The sequence below is a fragment of the Mixophyes fleayi genome, chromosome 9 (assembly GCF_038048845.1).
Source record: "Mixophyes fleayi isolate aMixFle1 chromosome 9, aMixFle1.hap1, whole genome shotgun sequence".
Lineage (NCBI taxonomy): Eukaryota > Metazoa > Chordata > Amphibia > Anura > Limnodynastidae > Mixophyes > Mixophyes fleayi.
The window spans coordinates 25,114,347-25,141,374 of record NC_134410.1 but is presented as its reverse complement, the minus strand read 5'-3'; the positions used below and the strand labels follow the sequence as shown (position 1 = coordinate 25,141,374).

At 39.9% G+C, this 27,028-nt stretch overlaps 1 protein-coding gene across 1 annotated transcript in view; it reads right to left on the bottom strand.

Annotated features, from left to right (window-relative positions):
- The window catches only part of ACTMAP (actin maturation protease), a 125,757-nt gene extending 98,776 nt beyond the window's left edge, over positions 1-26,981 (bottom strand). Inside the window, exons 1-2 of the mRNA XM_075187023.1 lie at positions 26,892-26,981; positions 23,732-23,835 (exon numbers count right to left, since the gene is read on the bottom strand). Coding sequence (XP_075043124.1) covers positions 23,732-23,768 — 37 coding nt within the window. The 5' untranslated portion in view covers positions 23,769-23,835; positions 26,892-26,981. The remainder of the gene's footprint in view (positions 1-23,731; positions 23,836-26,891) is intronic.
- Positions 26,982-27,028: the final 47 nt, after the last annotated feature.

Sequence of the window (27,028 nt, the reverse complement as noted above, 5' to 3'; positions counted from 1 at the left end):
ATAAACACTCCTATTCAGCAGATACTGGTGTACCGAACACCAAACCTCATTGCAGGGGTCCCTGGCGAAAACATTCACAGACTTTGTGCCTCTGCGGAGAGTAGAGCTAAACCAGACAGATTGTAAAGAATCTCACCGTTTCTGTATGTTACGTGATACTGGGAAAAATTGATTTGATTAAAAGTTTTTTTTTAATTACAGTTTTCTTCTTTGTTTGTTGTGTACTGGAGAGGTTATTCCTAAAGTAACTTATGTTTTCTTCCACTTTTGGGGTTATTTAGGTTTAAACCATGCGGAAATGGCTGTTTTCCGCATAGTTTAGACATATTTTAGTATCCTGCCTATTTAACAAATGCCTATCAGAGATATCCCCCGCATTAGGCTAACTATCGCAGAATACCACAGTCCCCATAATTCTGAATGGGGACTGCGATCTGGACCAATTTATAAAGTTCCGAAAACCTTAGTTTTTCGGAGCCTTACACCGATGGCTAATGCCACTTGAAGATGGCGTTAGCTATTCCAACCTATGAAGAGAGCAGTCTCTGTCCATTTTGTTAAATTACAAGTTAATTCATTTCTTATCAATGCAATAGGAAATGATAATTAATGGTTCAAAAATGCAAAGAGTCATAAATAGAACCCTCTGTGAGGTAATAGTATGTGATGAATGTAGTAAGGAGGAAGATCACCTACCCAGACATGAAGTCAGTCTATCGTGGTTTGTCTAGGGTTGTTCTTGAATCACCTTTGCTTAGGTAATTTGTTGCTTTGTGAAGTGTTTGAGCCAGCACCATGGTGTTCTTTTTAGTAAAGAATTTAGGAGAATTTTAGTGTGGTCAGTGGGTGATCCCTTTAAAAATGTCTCTACTCTGTATAAAAATTAGGTCCTATACTATGGTGTGCACGCTATGGTCATGTTAATCTATATATTAATAGCATAAGTACGGCTTTCATGAGTGACTTATTTCTATTATGCCATTGTCTGACCAGGTCACATTCCAAATTAAAGGTCTTGGTCTGTAGATTTACAGAAAAATATTGGCGTTGTAATTGGTTGCACAGCTATTTTCACAAAGCGCCCGTCCGCCATTTACAACAATCCATTACCATGCACCTGCTGGGTGGTCTGGAAACTGTGAGTTATTTGCTGCCCTGCTAGGTGGTCTGGAAACTGTGACAGCAATTTGCAGCCACATATATCAGCGCATCCTGCGGGGGCCTCAATCACGGACTGCTGTATTAATTCATTATTCACTTATCCTCACTTTTTTTACAACACACATGCCAAGAGGCTGCCCTCGAGGACGTCGACATGGTTCAAAGATCTTACAGTAAAAAATATTATCGTCTGGTTACCGCTGGGTTCCCCTAGTCAAGTGGAATATACAGTATGATGATTTTACATAGTTACACAAATATATTTATAAGATGCCGCTGGTTTGTACGTAAGAAAATCTGTGAAAATAGTACATGATTACACGGTGCCGTCACATGAGGGATGTATTATGACTAAAATGTACATCATAGCCAATTTTTGACCCCCAAATTCATCAGATAGACTGACGGAGATTAAAGGCAGGTTATAGGAAACCTGAATTTTAGAATGTGATTTTCCTAACAAGATATTTATAAAGTTACCACATTTGATAAAACAACCATTTGCACAGCCAACGGTTGTTGAAAATTTGATTCCACATTAAACAAGTATAATAAAAGTATATTATATGCAATTAATTACGTATGTGAGCACGGTGCTGTGTGACAATAAATGAGCAAGTATTCAATATGAGTACCCTATGTAATATATAATAGCCTGAGGAAAGATAAAGAAATTAAAATAATAAATGCCTGTTGGAGGCATATTAATGTAGTATCGTTTGATTGAAAAATATGTTGAAATTTAATTTTTCTTAATGATACTAATGATTGTAAGCTCTTGTGAACAGGTTTCTCTCTATCCCACGTCCTCACCATTGTATGTACTTGTGCTGTTTCTATGTACTGTTTGTTTTACTCACTGTCCAGCACTGCAGAGTTTTCTGGTGTTGACGATGATGGATGGATGGATATATCTGTTAACATTCTGTACATTTTTGTAAAGTTTTAGGCTCACCCATACAAGATATCTACATTAGATATAGAATCCCCATACTTTGGAAATACATGACACAATTCAGGAAGATTTGTTCATTTTCCATTCACATCTGTCAAGTTTGAGCAGGCCCCGCTTCATCCTTTAAGTTCTCTTTACTCCCCCATTATCTTCTTTACAGGTTTAGGAGGCAATTTAACAGATCCAGGCTGTGTTTCCATTGACAGGAGCTGGGTGCATGGCCTCAGGCTGAGGTAGTTTCTGTAACATGAACGTGCTGTAAAGCTGACAAGGATTTCCCTGTGATTTAAGCCCGGACCTGGCCTGACTTACTATTTACAAAATTAACACCATGGTATTAATAAAATGAAATCACATGTGACCCCTTTATTCCTATTGATTAGTGACGGAACATGTCCCTGTCATGTTCAAAGTGGGATCACTCCAGATTGACCTTCTAAAAAGGAAGTGGAAGTGTCGCCCATAGCAACCAGATTCCTGCTACAATTTACCTAGTACATTTTAGAAAGTGATTGCTAGAATCTGATTGGATGCTTTGGGCAACATCTCCACTTTTATTTTTTAGAAGGTATCACATATTTATCCCCTAATGTATGTTTGACAACCCCCTTCCCCCTCCAAACAATAAGAGTAAGGTCACAAAAATATATTTAAATGTATCATTAATTATGGGAAATGATTTTCTAAGAAAACAGTATAGGACTCATCACCAAAATCGTTAACTATCAAGACACAGATCCGTTTTCTGGTGCCGTTTCATGAACAGATCACAATGAATAATAAGTTATCATCTCCTTGACTATTGCAATTCCCTCCTTACTGGTCTTCCCCAAAACAGACTCAAACCCCTACAATCTATTTTGCACACTGCGGCAAGATTGATTTTCCTTGCAAATCGTTATTTCTCTGTTGAAATACTCTGTATGTCTCTACACTGGCTGCCTGTTTTCTACAGAATCCTATATAAAATACTTTTACTAACCTACAAGCCATCAACAAAGCTGCACCAACATACATCTCCTCTCGTCTCAAAATATCTCCCAACTCGGCAACTCCGTTCTGCACAAGATCTGCGTCTCTCATCCACCCTCATTACATCCGCCCATTCCCGGTTACAGGACTTTATTCGGGCTGCACCCACTTTATGGAATTCTCTCCCTCGCACAATAAGACTCTCCTCTGGTCTACCAACTTTCAAGCGTTCTCTGAAAACCCACCTCTTCAGACAAGCTTATAATATTCCTCAACCACCCTCTTAATCTCACTACATTACCCTATTACCACCCGTTACACAATTTCACACAAGACAACTACCCCCTGACCAACAGGATCATTTAGCTTATGAGTCACTTTTACCTTTGCAGTCTGGCTGGGCCGAAATGCAAAATGTAGACTTAGCCTCATGTGTCAAACTCCCATTGTCCCATAGATTGTAAGCCTGCGAGCAGGGCCTTCTCCCCTCTTTGTCTGTTTTACCCAGTTTGCTAATTAGTTTACTATGTTTGTCCCCAATTGTAAAGCACTACGGAATATGTTGGCGCTATATAAATAGATGATGATGATTGTGTGCAGTCACATTATATATTGATGCTGCTAAACTGTACAGTCATTATTCAATTGGCAAATATAATTTTTTTAATATATATTTTTGTCTGGGATTTCGTTTTCAAAATTAATACTGTGAGGCTTGTGTTAGAGAGATTAGACTGTAAACTCTGCTGAGAACTGATATGCCTGAATAAAGTGCTCTGGCTATAGAGCACTGTGGAATACGGCTATAAATAAAATATAATTTAGTTTAACTCTTGTCCAATAGAAATTTGACTGCACATGGTAAAGTAACGCCAGAGATAAGCCACCCCCTTATTCTAAGAATAAAACAAATGTATAGTGCTATATAGAATTCAGACACAGGCGGATCAGCGATCTCAGTGATAATCCTGGGATCTCTGTTCCACAGGTGATGTCAGAAACTAGTGAGTATGACCTGGCTAGAAAATAAACTTTAGTGGTATCCCTGGTACCAGCTTTGTTACTCATTGGCCCTGGGGCGCACAACAGTGTACAGGGCCCCTGAGATAATGTTTGTTGTGAAGATCTGTCATCCAGAATGAATCACTACTTTTCTGACTACTCCATTGTACTTCACTGGAAAGTCTGCACATACAATAAGTATGCTATTGATGTGTAGGGTGAGCTGGCATACTGAAGAGAGATGTCCTATAATTGTATAAGGTGAGCTGGAATACATACAAGGATCCCCGTGACGTGTAGAATTAGTTGGAATACATAAACAATATCGATGATATGTAGGGTGGTTGGAGTACATGCAGTAAGGATATACATACGTACAAGGACCTAATGGATTTTTAGGATGAGCTGGAAAGCATTGAAGGGTTCCCTGAGCAGGAATACATGCACTTATAATACTATTAATGGGATAGTGAGCAGGAACACATGCCCTAATAATACTACTAATGGGATAGTGAGCAGGAACACATGCACTAATAATACTACTAATGGGATAGTGAGCAGGAATACATGCACTTATAATACTATTAATGTGATAGTGAGCAGGAATACATGCACTCATAATACTACTAATGGGATAGTGAGCAGGAATACATGCACTAATAATACTACTAATGGGATAGTGAGCAGGAATACATGCACTAATAATACTACTAATGGGATAGTGAGCAGGAATACATGCACTAATAATACTACTAATGGGATAGTGAGCAGGAATACATGCACTAATGATACTACTAACGGGATAGTGAGCAGGAATACATGCACTAATGGGATAGTGAGCAGGAATACATGCACTAATAATACTACTAATGGGATAGTGAGCAGGAAAACATGCACTAATAATACTACTAATGGGATAGTGAGCAGGAATACATGCACTAATGATACTACTAATGCGATAGTGAGCAGGAATACATGCACTAATGATACTACTAACGGGATAGTGAGCAGAAATACATGCACTAATAATACTACTAATGGGATAGTGAACAGGAATACATAAAAAAATCCACTTGATGTGTAGGGTGATCTAGGATGCATACAAGGATCAGCTTGATGTGTAGGGTGATCTGGGATATATACAAGGATCAGTTTGACATGTAGGGTGATCTGAAATACATACAATGATCCGCTTAATGTGTAGGGTGATCTGGGATACATACAAGGATCAGCTTGATGTGTAGAGTGATCTGGGATATATACAAGGATCAGCTTGATGTGTAGGGTGATCTGGGATATATACAAGGATCAGCTTGACATGTAGGGTGATCTGGAATACATACAATGTTCCGCTTAATGTGTAGGGTGATCTGGGATACATACAAGGATAAGCTTGATGTGTAGGGTGATCTGGGATATATACAAGGATCAGCTTGACATGTAGGGTGATCTGGAATACATACAATGTTCCACTTAATGTGTAGGGTGATCTGGGATACATACAAGGATTAGCTTGATGTGTAGGGTGATCTGGGATATATACAAGGATCTGCTTAATGTGTAGGGTGATCTGAAAAATATACAAGGATCCGCTTGATATGTAGGGTGAGCTGGAAAACATACAAGGATCCGCTTGATATGTAGGGTGATCTGGTATATATACAAAGATCCACTTGATATGTAGGGTGAGCTGGAATACATACAAGGACTCACTTGATGTGTAGGGTGAGTTTTGAATACATAAAAAGACTCACCCTATAGATCTGCTGATCTATAGGGTGAGTGGGAAAACTTAAAAGGATCCCCTTGATGTATAGGGCCAGCTGGAATACATGCAAGGATTATCTACTTGTATAGGATAAGCTGGAAAACATATGTGAAAGACCCCATAGTAATGCAGAGCAAGCGGAGATAATCAGAAAGCATCCCACAGATGTGCTGTGTATACCTAGGAAAGGAATCGTCCAATGACCCAAAACAGTAACTCACTAAAGGAGATGAACATTCAAAACTTTAAGCTTTAAATCTGTTTACTGCAGACACATTTTGCATATAGCTGGAGAGTGGAGCTTAACAACAGAGGCTCCTGCAGGGAGCGGCTGAACTGGATGCTGTATTTAGAAATAACCATAGCACAGAGCCTTGTGGCAATGCACACATGCTGACAGTTCCTGGAGGGGCAGCAGGGTTATGCGTTGTCAGGTTGCATGACTGTATGTAGGCAGAACAGGAGCGCACAGAAACATTAAGTTACTGTTCAGATATGAGCATGACTGGGAGATATACAAGATTACATGTATGTGATATACCAGAGCGACAGACATCAGTATGATCAGCGACCAGTATTTTGTTTTCATGTTAGAATACGATGCTGAACGTCCTTGCACTGATAAAATGATGTGCAGTGCAGAACAGTACAAACCATATTGCTTACACACGTGCACTTCCAAGTGAATGTTACAGTAAACAGTACTCTTAATATAAACCATATGCACTGTGACATTTCATGCAGCTTCGGGCCTTTATCTCAGGGGATTAAAGGCCGTGCAGGATGGCTGGGGGGACGATAATCTTCAGAAACCAGCCCATCACTGGTAGGAGGAAATTGCAATGTTCTCTAACTCAAAAAGTTCTACCAAGAAAAAAGTAAAGCAGCTCTGTTATATATAGTATGAAGGTTCTAGGTATGCGCAACGTTTTCAATGAAACATGCCACCATGCCAATCAATAAATGAATATATTATACACATTTTTAGGCTTTGTTTAGTGTTCTACTCATTTGTGCTCCGAACATACTCTGAAAAAGATGTTATAAAAAAAGCGCATGTGTGTATGTTGAGATGCGTCCAAACAATAGCAACATTTGCGCCAACTTACGTCTAGTGGCAGCAAAGACATCGTCAGTGTTAGTAGTAAGTGCAAAAGTCACATTTCTCTGTTTCTACACAATGTAATGAAGTGTTATATAGAGAAGAGAGAAAAGTGTCTGTCTGTTATTAATAAATGTGAAAAAAGTAAAAGTCACATTTTCCATACACAAATTTAATTAAACACAAACTCCCACCCCCACATCTATTGTTTACCTCTTTAAAAATACAATGGGAAATCTTCTCTATATTAGTCCAAATGGAATGCTGTGACTTCATATAATACAGCCGCAATGCTAATGAATTAAGTACTGTCAGCTGGAGGGGTTGATACGGAATCAGCCATTCAGAAGTGGATAGATCAGTGATGGGCAACCTGATAACTTTACCCCATTACGCGGCCCTCAAAAAGTCTATAGGGCCACACATTACCCTTAGTCTCAGTAATAAGTTAAAACAATGCAGTTAATCAAAGAGACACCTATCTGTAATAATATATCAATAGGCATCTTAAACAAGTCTTACAAGCTATAACAAACACATCTGACAATAAAGCAGGAAGGAGCAGGGGCCACAGGTGAAGGCTCAGAGGGCTGTATGTTGTCCCGGGGTCGCCTGTTGCCCCCCACTGGTCTAGATAGGGCTGCTGACAGTCATCATTGTGTATCTTTGTACCAGTTCTCCAGTACCCACAAGAGATATGACTCTCCTGGGGATGTGTCCATGTCTAATTAGGTCACACTGATGGGAACATGTCCTTACTGAACTCAGCTTGGTCTTACGTACCCCCCATTCCGCCTCTTCAGGAGAAAGGGGGGCGCAAGTCTGCCATAAGCATAAATCTTGATACGGGCAGTTTTTCGTGCACATGCGCAGTACTGAAATGTGTTTCTTATGCCAAAATAAAATTGGCATACACCCAACTGTAAACGAGGCCCTTTAATAGATCACGTCATACAGGAAACACAAGACATTATTTAAAGCTAATAAAACAAATGCATTATCTGAGGCGGTAGCGAAGGGCTGTTCCTTAGATCCCCAGCTAAGTTTAGAGGGATTTGCTTTATTCTGTATTTCCTGTCATTTTTCAGGAGCTCCTCAATCAGAGGTAACATAACACCCCTCCCTAATCCCAAAGATCCTGCACCAACTACACAAAGGCAGATGACAGAAGAGATTAATAGTCATCAAGGAGCATCCGGCATGGGACATTCCCGAAACCCCCCTTCCACCCTACAATGTACAGTTCTGTTACTACAGAGTACAGGGGCAGACTCCCCTTACACTACTAAATATGTATACACAGCAAAGGGATAATACCTGCGGGCAGATCCAACACTGACTCTACTACACCTTTACATACACACAGCCCAGGGTCATTACATATATACTATAACACCATGACATGTATACACACAGCCCAGGTCATTATATATACTATAACACCATGACATGTATACAGACAGCCCAGGTCCATTATATATACTATAACACCATGACATGTATACACACAGCCCAGGTCCATTATATATACTATAACATCATGACATGTATATACACAGCCCAGGTCCATTATATATTCTATAACACCATGACATGTATACACCCAGCCCAGGTCCATTATATATACTATAACACCATGACATGTATACACCCAGCCCAGGACCATTATATATACTATAACACCATGACATGTATACACCCAGCCCAGGTCCATTATATATACTATAACACCATGACATGTATACACACAGCCCAGGTCCATTATATATACTATAACACCATGACATGTATACACACAGCCCAGGTCCATTATATATACTATAACACCATGACATGTATACACACAGCCCAGGTCCATTATATATACTATAACACCATGACATGTATACACCCAGCCCAGGCCCATTATATATACTATAACACCATGACATGTATACACACAGCCCAGGACCATTATATATACTATAACACCATGACATGTATACACACAGCCCAGGACCATTATATATACTATAACACCATGACATGTATACACACAGCCCTGGACCATTATATATACTATAACACCATGACATGTATACACACAGCCCAGGTCCATTATATATACTATAACACCATGACATGTATACACACAGCCCAGGTCCATTATATATACTATAACACCATGACATGTATACACCCAGCCCAGGTCCATTATATATACTATAACACCATGACATGTATACACACAGCCCAGGTCCATTATATATACTATAACACCATGGCATGTATACACCCAGCCCAGGTCCATTATATATACTATAACACCATGACATGTATACACCCAGCCCAGGTCCATTATATATACTATAACACCATGACATGTATACACACAGCCCAGGTCCATTATATATACTATAACACCATGACATGTATACACACACAGCCCAGGTCCATTATATATACTATAACACCATGACATGTATACACACAGCCCAGGTCCATTATATATACTATAACACCATGACATGTATACACACAGCCCAGGTCCATTATATATACTATAACACCATGACATGTATAGACCCAGCCCAGGTCCATTATATATACTATAACACCATGACATGTATACACACAGCCCAGGTCCATTATATTTACTATAACAACATGACATGTATACACACAGCCCAAGTCCATTATATACACTATAACACCATGACATGTATACACCCAGCCCAGGTCCATTATATATACTATAACACCATGGCATGTATACACCCAGCCCAGGTCCATTATATATACTATAACACCATGACATGTATACACACAGCCCAGGTCCATTATATATACTATAACACCATGACATGTATACACACACAGCCCAGGTCCATTATATATACTATAACACTATGACATGTATACACACAGCCCAGGTCCATTATATATACTATAACACCATGACATGTATACACACAGCCCAGGTCCATTATATATACTATAACACCATGACATGTATACACACAGCCCAGGTCCATTATATATACTATAACACCATGACATATATACACACACAGCCCAGGTCCATTATATATACTATAACACCATGACATGTATACACACAGCCCAGGTCCATTATATATACTATAACACCATGACATGTATACACACAGCCCAGTGCAGACTATACTTGACAACTTTTCCCTCTGGGATCAAATGGCAAGTGCAAGGCAGGGGGGTATCTGCAAAGTATTGTTCATGCTTGTTTTTTTTCTAAGATTGTACTTTAGAGTCTACATATTGTCACTTCTTTATGTGTCTGGATTCATTGAATACTTTTGTACCGCATTTTGTGCCCTATACCACTTTGTTTTCTTGTTACGCCAATAAAAAACCTTTTTTTTAAAAAAAAAAAAAAGGAAAGAAAGTGTGAGTGTGTGTATAGGTGTATGGGGGTGTTATTTTATGCCACCCAAATAGTGAAATGCTGTGTTTGCGTCACTGCTGACATGCAGGGGGGCGTGGTACCGCAAATCACATCACTGAGGCCTCTGTCCCTAGGAAGGTGGCGGGGATCTAGGAGAAAGGCCCGCTCTCCCGGAAGGCCTGAAATTCATAACATAACATGTATCATAGCCTAAGCTCAGTACAGACCCTACTACACCTTGACATCAGTACACACAGCTGAGGTCCAGTAAATATATTATAACATTTACACTGTGATGTGTAGACATAGCACAGGTCCAGTACAGAAACTACTATTGGCTATTACTAGTGAAGATTAAAAGTGCTGATAACAATCATCATTTAGTTTTGATTGATCTAGTGCAAATTAGGCAATGAAAGCAAAAGTCTGATTGGTTGCTATTAAATTTTGCTAGTAAATAATCTCCAGTGACTGTTGAGCTGGTAAAGAACAATATAATATTTTGCCATTATCCTGGCCTGACCCCTGGTGGTAGATTTAGGGAATGTGATGATTACAATACTACAGTAATCATCTTTTACATACAATATAGAGCAGAACTTTAAAGTCAGAGAACTATATTCAGACACATCAGTCTATCCCTAATGGAGCTATCAAACAATTTAATTATTCTGCCACGAATACACCAGGGTAGATCTAGTTAGAAGCCAGTAATCTACTAGTGTGTATTTGACCCGTGGGTGGATACTGGAGCACCAAGAGGAAACTTACATGAACACAAGGAGATGTCTCTCTGCTGTAACAATCTGGATGTCACAGCACTTCCTCGATCTCAACATCTCCAAACCCGAGCTCATCATCTTTCCTCCGGCCAATGTTGCTGTCCCTCCCGATATCTCCCTTTTGGTTGACAACATTACTCACCCAAGCCCGCTGCCTTGGAGTCACCCTTGACTCTGCCCTCAGCTTTACCCCTCATATCCAGTCCCTCTGTCCCTTCCTCTCTCAGGAAGTAACCAAAATCCTGGTCCATTCACTCATCTTGACTATTGCAATCTCCTTCTCACTGGTATTCCTGTTTCTCATCTTTCTGATCTTTAATCCATACAGAATGCTGCGGCTAGGCTCATCTTCATCTCCCGTCTCTCTTCTTCCGTTACTTCTCTGCGTAAATCCCTTAGTTGGCTCTGCGTAAATCCCTTAGTTGGCTCCCTATCTGTTTCAGAATTTAGTTCAAGCTTCTTACCTTCACGTACAGAGCCAGATAAACACTTTTTTCCCTTACATCTCTGACCTTGTCTCGAGGTACATGCCCATCCAACCACTCTACTCTCCCTCTGACCTCCGTCTCAATTCACCTCTCATTACCTCCTCCCATGGTGGCCTCCAAGACTTCTGCTGTGCTGCCCCCATTCTTTGGAACTCCCTACCCTGCCTCACTCGTCTGTCCCCCAACCTTCAGTCCTTCAAACTGACCTATTCTAGCACCTCCTGACCATCTTATTCATCACCTCCTCTTCCTCGTCTGGCATCTATGTTTTCTCCCAGTTGGTCCTACTGTCTCTCACCACCCCTCCCTCTAGCATGTAAGCTCTCACGGGCAGGGTCCTCTCTACCTAAGTCTACTGTCTGACTCCCTTGTATGTCCTGTCACACTCATCTGTGCTACTTATGTGTATTACATCATCTATTTTTTACTTGCTTCTGTATCCGGAGCTAGGGAATCTGTGGCGCCTTGTTCAATCATGTCATTCTGGCTCCGCCCTCATCACCATTTTGCTGGTGGGGCCAAAAATGACGATTCACCAGGAATCGCGTCATTTTGGCTGCCGAATTGCAGGATTTGGGAGAGTTGCCTGCTCTCCCGGGAGACCTACCCGTAATTCGGGAGTCTCCTGGATATTCTGGGAGAATGGGCAAATATGATATAAACTTGTCGGAACAGAAAGGAGAGGTGCTGTCGGTTACGCTCTCTACTGGTATATCTAGTCAGCAGAGAAGTCAATTAGGTGATTCTTTTATGTAAAATACAATCTAAAGTGTTTATATATGTATATTTTTAGCTAAAACACATATATTTATTGAAGCTGTTAACTTCTCCTGTTAGGTGTTAGTCTTTATATTAGGAAAACATGCCTTGCCTAATGTGAATTAAATTTGACTGTTACAAAGATTTAGAGTTTGACTTGATGAATTTGGTTACATAGAGTATTAAAGCTGAACACTTTAGGACTTTAAAAAGTATTTAAGTGGATGAGGAATCTTAACTGCAGATTGCAGGGAGAGGAGCAAGGGGTCTGGTGAAGCTGGATTTACTGGGATCAGTGTTTCCAAATTTCAGATTTACTGGTCAAAACTTGTTTTTTCCTGGTAAAAATCTCAAATTTCCCTGTAAATTTCCCAGTCAAAATGGGTACTTAAAACATTTTGGTATATATATAAATGTAACAGGAAAAGTAACTACAGGGGACCGGGGAATACTTGGAAAAAGAATCCTGTAAGTAGAAATATTGCGGAACATTGGGAAAAACCCTGTAAGTGGAAATACTGACAGTATGATAGTGGAGTATGGTGCATACTGCCATCTAGTGACAACAAATATGTACCACAGGCTGAGAGTTGGCCACTAGTTTGCATTTTAAAATTTAATATTTTATTAAGATGTTAAGAGAGAAGTTTAAAACAAAGCCTAATTACGATTGTGAATAGTGTAACGTGGGCAGTCAAATTGCAGGATATTTTCTTGAAATTTTGCAGTAAAAAGTATTTTGAATGAAGCACCTCATAAATGGGAAGACCACTGCACACCAAAGATTGTTTCAGGGCAATGTCCCTTTAAACAAAGTAAAGTTTGCTATACATAGATTAAAATACTGCAAATAATAATGTATGATGTATTCTTGGTTCATATATATATGTCATATTCTTTCCTATGGCAACACCAATATACACTACAGAAAATTTCTCCCAATGCAATATCGTTAACGATTTTACCAACGACTGAAATTCCTGATCAGCAGCTGGTTCATGTGTACACACTATACACGTTTTACACGATTTTACAGTCAGATGTGTGCTCTTCATTTGTCATAACCATCGGCCTGTAGTGTGTACCCTGCCTAATACTTGTAGAGGACGCAATGAGGATATACTATTGTTACAAAGAGGACTGTTACGCATCTTCCTTTTTTTTCTTAACTTTACCTGCAACCCATCCCCATCTGTGTAGCAAATGGGGAACCACCGAGACCCGTATCATGGAAATGAGCTTCTAATTATTTATATTTTCTTTGTACTAAAAACACATCTATATGTTTTTATAGTATAGTGCACAAAGTATTTTTATTCTGCCATAACTACAGCTTTTTTCATCAAAACACGCATGTCAGTTATATGATTTTCCCCACAACATGCAACATTACATATTTTATTATTGTTATAATAGCATGCAAATCGCTGACTGTTTCATGTGTGAGGTCCTGCAAAGTAGCAGCTATGACCAAGGTGAAACTACCATAGAAGCAGGGGGAGGAGTTATTAGAGGGACTTCAGCAGAAGAGGCCGGAATCCCCTGTCAAAGCCTCATGTGTGTATGTGGCACCCAGAAATGTCTAGTCAGTCAGTATGTCCTGTGGGCGTGAACAGGTGAATTACTTCGTGAGGCCCCGCCCCCTCTGCTAAATGACACCGTGTTCGGCCTATTGAAGCAGGGGGCATGGTCAGGATGATGCGATTCCCTGTTAATTGCTTCACTAGGGCTCACCCCCCCACCCACTTCGATAAGGAAGTGGTAGGATGAGGGAGGTTGCCCTGCTCTCCAGGGAGTCCGAGAGAATGCCCAGAATTTCAAGAGTCTCCCGGACATTCCGGGACAGTAGGCATCTATGCCATACTTGCCTACTCTCCCGGAATTTCTGGGAGGCTCCCTAATTTCGGGGAGTCCTCCCAGACTCCCAGAAGAGTAGGCAACCCTCCTGGATCCTAAAAAATGCCGAAATTCATGGCACTGAATATCAGGGCCGGGGCTTAATCTTGTCATTAAGCCCCACACCCGTTATTCAATGCTGTCAATTTAGATATTTTATAGAGGGGGCATGGCTATGGTGACGCAATAGACATTGCCACGCCCCTTCCTACCCCTATCACGTGACCTGTCCTCCCGGAGGACTGAGTCACAAAGTCGGCAACTATGATCTATGCCCTTAAGCTGCCCATTTGGGCCTAATGACAGGATCCGTTTCCAATTTGACCCTGCAAGTGTGTGAACAAACTGAACAGATCCGGCTGTTCAGCACTCAGCTCAGGTGACCGGATCACAGAGCAGGGCTGCCATCAGATATTTTGGGGTACAAATAAAACTGGATGCCCGTTTCTTCCTTTTCTCGTACCCATTTTTCATTTTCCTCTGCCCAAGATATGGCTTCTCCTCTAACTCACCCTAACTAATCTATTGCTGTAAAATGTAGTAAGACTTGTAGCAAAGTATGCAAAGAAGATTTGAAGATTTGCTTATATATAGCTTCAAACAATGTCTACAGCACACATATAGCGCACATACATCTACATTAATGTTACACACACACAGCACATACATCTACATTAATGTTACACACACACAGAGCACATACATCTACATAAATGTTACACACACGGCGCACATACATCTACATTAATGTTACACACACGGTGCACATACATCTACATTAATGTCACACACACACAGCGCACATACATCTACATTAATGTTACACACACAGCACACATACATCTACATTAATGTTACACACACACAGCACATACATCTACATTAATGTTACACACACACAGAGCACATACATCTACATAAATGTTACACACACGGCGCACATACATCTACATTAATGTTACACACACGGTGCACATACATCTACATTAATGTCACACACACACAGCGCACATACATCTACATTAATGTTACACACACAGTGCACATGCATCTACATTAATGTTACACACACACAGCACATGCATCTACATTAATGTTACACACACACAGCACACATACATCTACATTAATGTTACACACACACGGCGCACATACATCTACATTAATGTTACACACACACAGCACACATACATCTACATTAATGTTACACACACACAGCACACATACATCTACATTAATGTTACACACACACACACACACACACAGCACACATACATCTACATTAATGTTACACACAGCACACATACATCTACATTAATGTTACACACACACAGCACACATACATCTACATTAATGTTACACACACACACACACAGCACACATACATCTACATTAATGTTACACACACACACATACATCTACATTAATGTTACACACACAGCACACATACATCTACATTAACGTTACACACACACAGCACACATACATCTACATTAATGTTACACACACACACACACACAGCACACATACATCTACATTAATGTTACACACACAGCACACATACATCTACATTAATGTTACACACACACACATCTACATTAATGTTACACACACACACACACACACACACAGCACACATACATCTACATTAACGTTACACACACACAGCACACATACATCTACATTAATGTTACACACACACACACACAGCACACATACATCTACATTAATGTTACACACACACACACATACATCTACATTAATGTTACACACACACACACAGCACACATACATCTACATTAATGTTACACACACACACACACACACACACATACATCTACATTAATGTTACACACACACACACAGCACACATACATCTACATTAATGTTACACACACACAGCACACATACATCTACATTAATGTTACACACACACACACAGCACACATACATCTACATTAATGTTACACACACAGCACACATACATCTACATCTACATTAATGTTACACACACAGCACACATACATCTACATTAATGTTACACACACACAGCACACATACATCTACATTAATGTTACACACACAGCACACATACATCTACATTAATGTTACACACACACAGCACACATACATCTACATTAATGTTACACACACACACACACAGCGCACACATACATCTACATTAATGTTACACACACACACATATATCTACATTAATGTTACACACACAGCACACATACATCTACATTAATGTTACACACACACACAGCACACATACATCTTCATTAATGTTACACACACACACACATCTACATTAATGTTACACACACACACACACACACACAGCACACATACATCTACATTAACGTTACACACACACAGCACACATACATCTACATTAATGTTACACACACACACACAGCACACATACATCTACATTAATGTTACACACACACACACAGCACACATACATCTACATTAATGTTACACACACACACACACATACATCTACATTAATGTTACACACACACACACGGCGCACATACATCTACATTAATGTTACACACACAGCGCACATACATCTACATTAATGTTACACACACACAGCACACATACATCTACATTAATGTTACACACACACACATATATCTACATTAATGTTACACACACAGCACACATACATCTACATTAATGTTACACACACACACAGCACACATACATCTTCATTAATGTTACACACACATCTACATTAATGTTACACACACACACATCTACATTAATGTTACACACACACACACACACACAGCACACATACATCTACATTAACGTTACACACACACAGCACACATACATCTACATTAATGTTACACACACACACACAGCACACATACATCTACATTAATGTTACACACACACACACATACATCTACATTAATGTTACACACACACACACAGCACACATACATCTACATTAATGTTACACACACACACACACACACACACACACACATACATCTACATTAATGTTACACACACACACACAGCACACATACATCTACATTAATGTTACACACACACAGCACACATACATCTACATTAATGTTACACACACACACACAGCACACATACATCTACATTAATGTTACACACACACACACACAGCACACATACATCTACATTAATGTTACACACACACAGCACACATACATCTACATTAATGTTACACACACATACATCTACATTAATGTTACACACACAGCACACATACATCTACATTAATGTTACACACACACAGCACACATACATCTACATTAATGTTACACACACACAGCACACATACATCTACATTAATGTTACACACACACACACACACAGCACACATACATCTACATTAATGTTACACACAGCACACATACATCTACATTAATGTTACACACACACAGCACACATACATCTACATTAATGTTACACACACACACACACAGCACACATACATCTACATTAATGTTACACACACACACATACATCTACATTAATGTTACACACACAGCACACATACATCTACATTAACGTTACACACACACAGCACACATACATCTACATTAATGTTACACACACACACACAGCACACATACATCTACATTAATGTTACACACACAGCACACATACATCTACATTAATGTTACACACACACACATCTACATTAATGTTACACACACACACACACACACACACAGCACACATACATCTACATTAACGTTACACACACACAGCACACATACATCTACATTAATGTTACACACACACACACAGCACACATACATCTACATTAATGTTACACACACACACACATACATCTACATTAATGTTACACACACACACACAGCACACATACATCTACATTAATGTTACACACACACACACACACACACACATACATCTACATTAATGTTACACACACACACACAGCACACATACATCTACATTAATGTTACACACACACAGCACACATACATCTACATTAATGTTACACACACACACACAGCACACATACATCTACATTAATGTTACACACACAGCACACATACATCTACATCTACATTAATGTTACACACACAGCACACATACATCTACATTAATGTTACACACACACAGCACACATACATCTACATTAATGTTACACACACATACATCTACATTAATGTTACACACACAGCACACATACATCTACATTAATGTTACACACACACAGCACACATACATCTACATTAATGTTACACACACACACACACACACAGCGCACACATACATCTACATTAATGTTACACACACACACATATATCTACATTAATGTTACACACACAGCACACATACATCTACATTAATGTTACACACACACACAGCACACATACATCTTCATTAATGTTACAAACACACACATCTACATTAATGTTACACACACACACACACACAGCACACATACATCTACATTAACGTTACACACACACAGCACACATACATCTACATTAATGTTACACACACACACACAGCACACATACATCTACATTAATGTTACACACACACACACAGCACACATACATCTACATTAATGTTACACACACAGCACACATACATCTACATTAATGTTACACACAGCTATTCTACTTGCTATTTGAACTGAGGGTTGACAGGGGTAATGGGGGCTTAAATATATGTGATCACCTTGAACAGGAAGTGGGTGCCAGCCAGGAAATAAACAGTTATACAAAGTGCAACTAACTAAAATCAAGATTCAAACTGTGTAACCGCAACAACAAGTTACTAATGCGATGGGGAAACTACAAATGTTTCCAATTCTGTAAATAGGAACCAAGTTTAACAAGCGTAGTGCAAACAGAAATCACTGGAAATTAAAAAAGTTTTAACTTTAAAGTGTGAATATAAAAAAATAGCAACACAGAAAATCAAGTACCAAGCTGTGAAATTTCTTATAGAGCAATAGTTCCTGGAGATCATTGGTTAAATATACAGGATGGTCATAAATGACTGAAGCAAAGCAAAAAAATAATAATAAATAAAGAAAAGGAAACAAACTGCCAGAAGGGGTGTGGCCAGCCATAAGAGGGGGCGTGTTCAGAAGGACAAGGTTAGTGCTATAGTGTAGTACTTTTGGAGAAAAGAATTGAAAGATTGTTTAACGTAACAAATTATTCTCTCCAAAACAAGTCCCTTCCTCTCCTGGTTCTCCCCAAACTGTAATACATTGCCCCCGCCCCAACCCCCAGGTTCTCTTCTGGAAGCCTATTCCACTGTTCTCATGATCTAACTATACTATATGGGACTGATTCATCAAGACACGCAATGTTTGTTTAAACACGCACATAAATCAGCTCTGCACACTCCCAAATTCACCAAGGAGTGGATCTGAAGACACGGGCGCTGATGAATTTGGGTGTAGGTCTCCTCTGCTCTACTACCCAAGACACTGAAGATATGTCTAATACCTATGTGGAATATACCGCACTGTGCAAAAGTTTTAGGCAGGTGTGGAAAAAATCCTGCAAAGACTGCTTTCAATAATAGAAGTGTTAATGGATTATTTTTATCAATTAACAAAATGCAAAGTGAATGAACAGAAGAGAAATCTAAATCAAATTAATATTTGGTGTCACCACCTTTTGCCTTCAAAACAGCATCAATTCTTCTAGGTACACAGCACACAGGTTTTGAAGGACCTCGACAGGGAGGTTGTTCCAAGCATCTCAGAGAACTAACCACAGATCTTCTGTGGATGTAGGCTTGCTCTAATCCTTCTGTCTCTTCATGTAATCCCAGACAGACTCGATGATGTTGAAATCAGGGCTCTGTGGGGGCCATATCATCACTTCCAGGAATCCTTGTTCTTCTTTACGCTGAAGATTGTTCTTAATGACATTGGCTGTATGTTTGGGGTCCTTGTCCTGCTGCAGAATAAATTTGGAGCCAATCAGATGCCTCCCTGATGGTATTGCATGATGGATAAGTACTTGACCAAATCTTCAACTCCATTTGCTGAAATGAAATGCAGTCCCAAACTTGCAACGAACCTCCACCATGATTCACTGTGTGAGAGGCATCTATTTTATCTGGCTATCTGTTTGCATGGAGGGACGCTCAGTCCTGAAGTCAGCTGTGCACAGTGTGTGCCGAGGAAATCTTCATAAACCATCAGTGTCCTAATCTGCAGCAATACACAGGTGACCGTGATTGTTCCCGGCAAGTACTATATGTCATTCTATTTCCAACTATTGGCTTGTTTTAAGGAGTTATAATTACACTTTGGACACTTCAGGATGTATATTTGAATTTGCAGACACGTGGATATCATACTGGTGCTTCTTCTTGTGTTTTTTTATTAGGTTGAATAGTATTGGAAAGAGTTGGCATCCATAAGGAGCTGACTCTCGCTGGATTGTTTTTAAACCTAGCGCGTAGGAGATTTGGTTTTGTTGTTTGTCGGGAGCAAGATATATGTCAGAAAAACAAGTAACTTTGAGATGCCCAGATCTTGAATCGGACATGGCTGCGTGCGCTCCAGTTTGGAACGCCCTTACTGTACATTGACTACGGACTGATGCCCTTCCCCTCCCAGAAATCGTAGGCTGTAGTAAGTGTCTTTTACGTAGATGCAGTGAACATTACTGTGTTTAGTTATGTATGGCCCAGTTCTGGCCATGCGTAGTTAATTTGCATACTATACACACAAAATCGTCAGATACATACCTTGATGAATCAGGCCCTACGTGTCAATCTCATCATTCGTGACTTACAAAGCACTCCTAACTTACCTCTGTAAGTGAAACTGGAAGAAGAGAAAGACAACAGGCCTTGGTAGGTAAATACAACTCATGCAGGTAAGTAACTGCCAGTATTTGGAGCCACATAAAGTCCCTGGCTGAGGTGGAAGTCGTATGCTTGATAACATTGCAGTAAACTCCATCTCTTCTTTGCGCTCAGGCGTGCTCCTCTCGACGACTCTACACTTGCAGCGTTGCACGTCGTTAGGTCACGCCCATGGTGCTTACAGGTGCCACTCAACAAGGTTGTGCTCTGCTTCCTCCACTGTCCAGTGCTGTGGAGGCCGGTGGTCCCTTACGAATCAACGCCAATGAGAATAAGTATTAATGACAGTGTGAACAGCCCATGTACTGGAAGGAGCATGCTCAGTCTGCTTCTGAGTGACATCCTGTGACATCATCAATCTGCTAGCTTTCAGCTCATTGGCTTGGAAAGACCACAAGATTAGTGACACAGAGAGGGAGTGGCACAGATTTATAGATAATTTCTCCCAATACTGGTATGCATGCTATTAACAAGGTGTTTACTCCGGCTATAATATTCATTTTAGATATTTCAAAACTGTATGACAGGTATGTGTTTATTCACTGTTAACACCTCTTCAAAGGTAGCAACACAACTTAAACAGATGAAAGATTAATTACCACAAGAAATACCATCAGTGCGTTTGCACACTCTAACAATACATACACAATTTATCCATAATACTGAAGAAAAGCATAGTGCTCACCGGAATTAGATATTAGGGATGTAAACAAGCTAATAACATAGGTCTGAAACCCCCCCACAAGATAAAGCATATAGTAATACCATACTTGCCAACATTCCCTGAATGTCAGGGAGACTCCCTGAAATAGGGGTGATCTCCCTCACTCCCTGAAGAGTCTGGCATTCTCCCTGATGCTGAGCCAGTACCAGACGTAGTAGGCTTCACCATCTGTGGCATGATGACACAGTTCAGAAATTGTGTCCTATGTCCATGTATTGATGCCTATGGAGGTGGCCATTTTCATGGAGACCAAGATTTAATCAAAGACTGACAGGTAAGACAACATGACTTCAGTAATGGAGGCAGAAATGTAAAAGACACTACAGTCTCTAGAGTTTCGTTAGCTGCTTTTCTGTAACGCATAGTTGCCTACTCTCCCAGAATGTCCGGGAGACCTCCCGGGCTACTGGGAGAGCAGAGCAAACTCCTGGTTCTCGCCCCCACAATAGATAAGTGGTGGGGACGGGGCTTAATGACGCAAATATTACGTCATATTAGCTCTGTCCCCTGCTGTAACTGGCCGAAGTGGTGAAAATCGTTTAGGGGGTGGGGCCAAAATGACACGATTTGACAAGCACCACCCCCACACACGCCCACCTCACCGGGGTTCATCCTAAAGCCAGCGAGGGAAAGTTGGCAAGTATGAGTAATACATTTTGCATGAACTTTAAATCAGAGTTACTACATACATAGGAATTATTACTAGCATATTTCTTACAAAAATGCCTCCATACTTTTGGGGTCCTAAGTAAGGTGCAGTATATCTTGGTAACCCATAGTTCTATACAGGGCCATCTTAACAGCAATGGGGAAAATAGTGCACTGGGCACCTACCTACACAACCACTCACAGGAATAAAAATATAAATTATCGATAAAATTGAGCTTATATTTATTGGTACCTCCAACAAAATCAGTGTTTAAACATTAAAAAACATGCTGTACAGCACAGATTAATAAACACAAACGTTTGGACAATATAACATGAGCCTTGAAATTGAAAAACAAGACATTCAACATAAAAATGGTACTCAGTTGGTAAATCATACAGATAGAGATGGCACATTACGAAATTACTATGAATTATTTATTATTAATCAAGTGTTCAACACAAACATTTGCAAAATTCCTTTGCAGAGAATTGCCTTATAATTGCCTTGAAGTCAATGATCTTCAGGATGTCATTTTAAATACATGAGTGAAAGCCAGTTCAAACTCTGCTGCCCCATTGTGCTGCAAAGCTTATTTTTTTTTATATTACTTTCAGTCTTGAAATGAATGTTCTCCTGCACAGTTGGTCACCGTCATGCAAATAAAAAATCTGAGCCTAATTCATTAAGGAAAGGGAAGCAAAAAAAAATGAGTAACTTTGTCCCTTGGCAAAACCATGTTGCATTGGAGGGTGAGGTAAATTTAAAATGTGATGACAGATTTATATTTGCGGTAGGGCATATCCTAGATCAATTTTAAGTTTCAGTGTACAAATAAGCTATCAAGTATTTGTGTGCTGCATGAAAAAACAGACAGTATTTTCCTTATGTGCAAAATAATAAACTAATTTGCACCCCGTGCATTGTAACATGTTTTTTTCCAGGAGAAAACTTACTCATTTTTTTGTCTTACTTTGATTAATGAATCAGGCCCTCTGAGTGCCATATCCAGCATAATATACTGAAAAGTTGGCAAGCCTATGGGGCCCTTATGCTCGTGGGGCCCCGGGGCAACTGCCGAGCATGCCCATGCGTTAAGACAGCCCTGGTTCTATTGTACCATTAGACTGTAATCTCAAATCTCTATACTGCTATGTATTAGGCTTCAAGACAATGACAATGACTTACTATCGAAGCAGACTGTTGAGGTTTCCTGATGAGACATGTAGAGCAGACTGACCCATCTCTACTTCTACAAAAAGATCTTCACGCTTGAGGACATGACTGTCAACCTGTAAGAAAAATGATGTTTGTTCATGAGGCAAGCTTATGAAATTCCTCAACCAACTTTCACCTTTGCAATCTGGCGAGACCAATATGCAATACCACTTAACCTCATGTATCAAGTTCATGTTGTACTATAGATTGTAAGCTTGCGAGCAGGGTCCTCTTGCCTCTGTCTGTCTGTATTAGCCAGTATTGTTTTATTACTGTTTGTTCCCAATTGTAAAACGCTACTGAATATGCTGGCGCTATATAAATAAATATTAATGATACATGGGTGAGGTATTGTGGAGGACAGTCTGATTTCAGGAACATTTCTGTACATATTCTATATGTGATATCAATATTTAATAAGTTTGTAGATAATATCAATATAGTTATATACATAATTTATTTTATTGTTTTTATGTCAAATAAATGATTTTTAATGATTATCAGGAATTTGAGTGTATTCTGCCATATCTGTTTAACTTTTAATTTGCATTTGATATAACCAAGGTGACTGGCACTCCTTATTATGTTTTTTTCAGGTTGAATAATATTGGAAGGAGTTGGCACCTCCATCCATAAGGAGCTGACTCTCGCTGTTTTTTTTCTTTTTAGATCTAGCGCCTAGATTTGTTTTTATTTGTTTGTCAGTAATTCTTTTCAGGTGCCCGGTGTTCTATATTGTTTATCATTATCATCAACTATTTATATAGCACCACTAATTCTGCAGCGCTATACAGAGAACTCACATCAGTCCAAGCCCAAATGGAGCTTACAGTCTAAATTCCCTAACATACACACACACAGACAGAGAGAGACTAAGGTAAATTTAATGGCAGTCAATTAACCTACAAGTATGTTTTTGGAGCGCGGGAGGAAACCACGCAAACACGGGGCGAACATACATACTCCACACAGATAAGGCCATGGTCGGGAATTGAACTCATGAGGCAGAAGTGCTAACCACTGAGCCAACGTGCCGACAATAATTATGTACCTATGTGCACTTGAATAGCAATATCATTTGTCCGAAACTCAAAGTTAAATGTGGCAAGTATGGAAATACATTTTTTTGTGAATCCACATTTTTGCATGTGTAGAAATAGTTATTCTATTGTTTTTACAATACATACATAAAGAATCCAATTCCTTGCAGTAATTTCTATATTAAAATCAAGTAGGACAGGGTTTCCCAAACCCAGTCCTCAGGGCTCCCCAACAGTGCAGGTTTTCCATATCTCCTTGCTGGAGCACAGGTGTATTCATTACTGACTGACACATTGTAACAGATCCACAGGTGGTATAATTATGTCAGATGTGATCCAGAAAACCTGCACTGTTGGGGAGCCCTGAGGACTGTGTTTGGGAAACCCTGAAGTAGGAGATGAAATTAAAGTAATATTTCAAAGGTGTGCAACGTGTTGCTAGAGACCTCAAATGCGTCTCGGAATCTGTATTTTGGGTATTCGTATTGTCAGATATGCAATACAATATACAGGTACATCCTTTATTGAGGGTCTTGGGGTGACAAAACGATGGCACACAGACACTTGGGCACTTGTTAATTATACAGGTGGCTCATGAAACTCTGCCCACTTGTCATTCCAGGGAGGTTGTAGTTATCTTGAGCAGGGTGCGGAGCTTACTGAATCCCCCGGATTGGCAGATGGCCGGGGTCCCCCTTACTTATATTGTACTTGCGGCCCACAAGTGTTTGACACAGACCATCCTGATTCCAAGAAGGTGCCTCCCTTGATCTGCTAACAATTAGCAGTCAGGGGCTGGCTGAGCTGGAGGGCATCGTCCGGTCCCATAGTGTGCTACATTGGTTTAGGTCACTGGGCCCCTGCATTTTCTTTCCTTTAAAATGTTCCTAATAGAGTTTTGAGTCACGTCTTGCCCCTCAGTGCCAGACAGTCCTGGTCAGAAGGGACAGCACATGTAGGGGTCTATGCATCAAGCTAATTTTCCACTTAAATGATGCGGAAACAGCTGTTTCTGCATCTTTTAAGTATGATCACATAGATCTCCTCAGTTTAGGCAAATATCGTGCAGCATCAAATTCACCATAGATTACTATGGGATTTGCAATGTATCACGATTTGATAAGCTTTGCATTGCGCAGACAGGTAATGCCATCTAATCACAGCACAGGGGTCTCTTCGGCTCCCAGAGTATGATGCACTGAAGCGGTACAAGCAAATATGCATCACTGTGATTTGCAGTGATGCATATTTGCTTGTACCGCATATTGTTAGTGCATAGATCCCCTAGTATGAGATGGTGCAGGTAGGGGGCTGCAGTTCAGTAGCTTCTGTTCAAACAGGGGTCAGAGGAAAGTCCAGGATGGTGACTAACATGTGGTTGGTGGCCAGGGAGGGGCTGAATTTGAAAGTTGAATTTCAATGAGCACTGAAAGTTCTCCGACACTTGTTAAACACAGGTGGAGTCAGGTAACTGAAATATCAGGCGGGAGGAGGCCATGTTCGAGTGGCGGCTGTGTAATTAACAAGTACCGTCACTTGGAATCTCAGCTGTTTTAAGCAATAAAATCAGGATTTGGCTAAACGTGAATCATTCTAAAAATGGTATTATTTGCAAACTTGAACATAGTCTGTCAAGCATTACTATAGGTATAGGATATAAGTGCCACCCAATGCCATACATTCCCCCCAAAGCACTGATTTGTGGACCCTGAAATAGGCGGTACTTACAGGGAAATGGGTGAAATTTAATCAGAAAGTTGTGGGTTTGGGTGAATTAGGGGCATTGATAAATATTGGGAGACATGTAATGCAGCCACTTTGATCTAAGATTTTCAGGTTATATCACGCCCCTCATATATTATTTAAAATAATTATTATTTACAATCATAATTAATAAAATAACTTTATACATAGTAATGCAATGATAGTAAAGTTTAAAAAATAAATACGGTGCTATTTGCTAAGAAATAGGTTGAGAGAAGCCTGAATCAGCCATAAAACGCGTCAAACTCTCTTGCCATATAGGAATTAACACTAAAATAGCAATTAAATAATCACTGAGACTGTATAGGTCCTGACATGAAACGTACTCAATGTAAACTTGTCCGAAGCTGCAGTCTTTAGTCACCTCGCTCACAAGACATGACGCATTATAACAATGGAAGAACGCTGAAGCCAGAACGGCCATCTTTAATGTTCTCTCTATCCCGGCCGGCTGTCATCACGC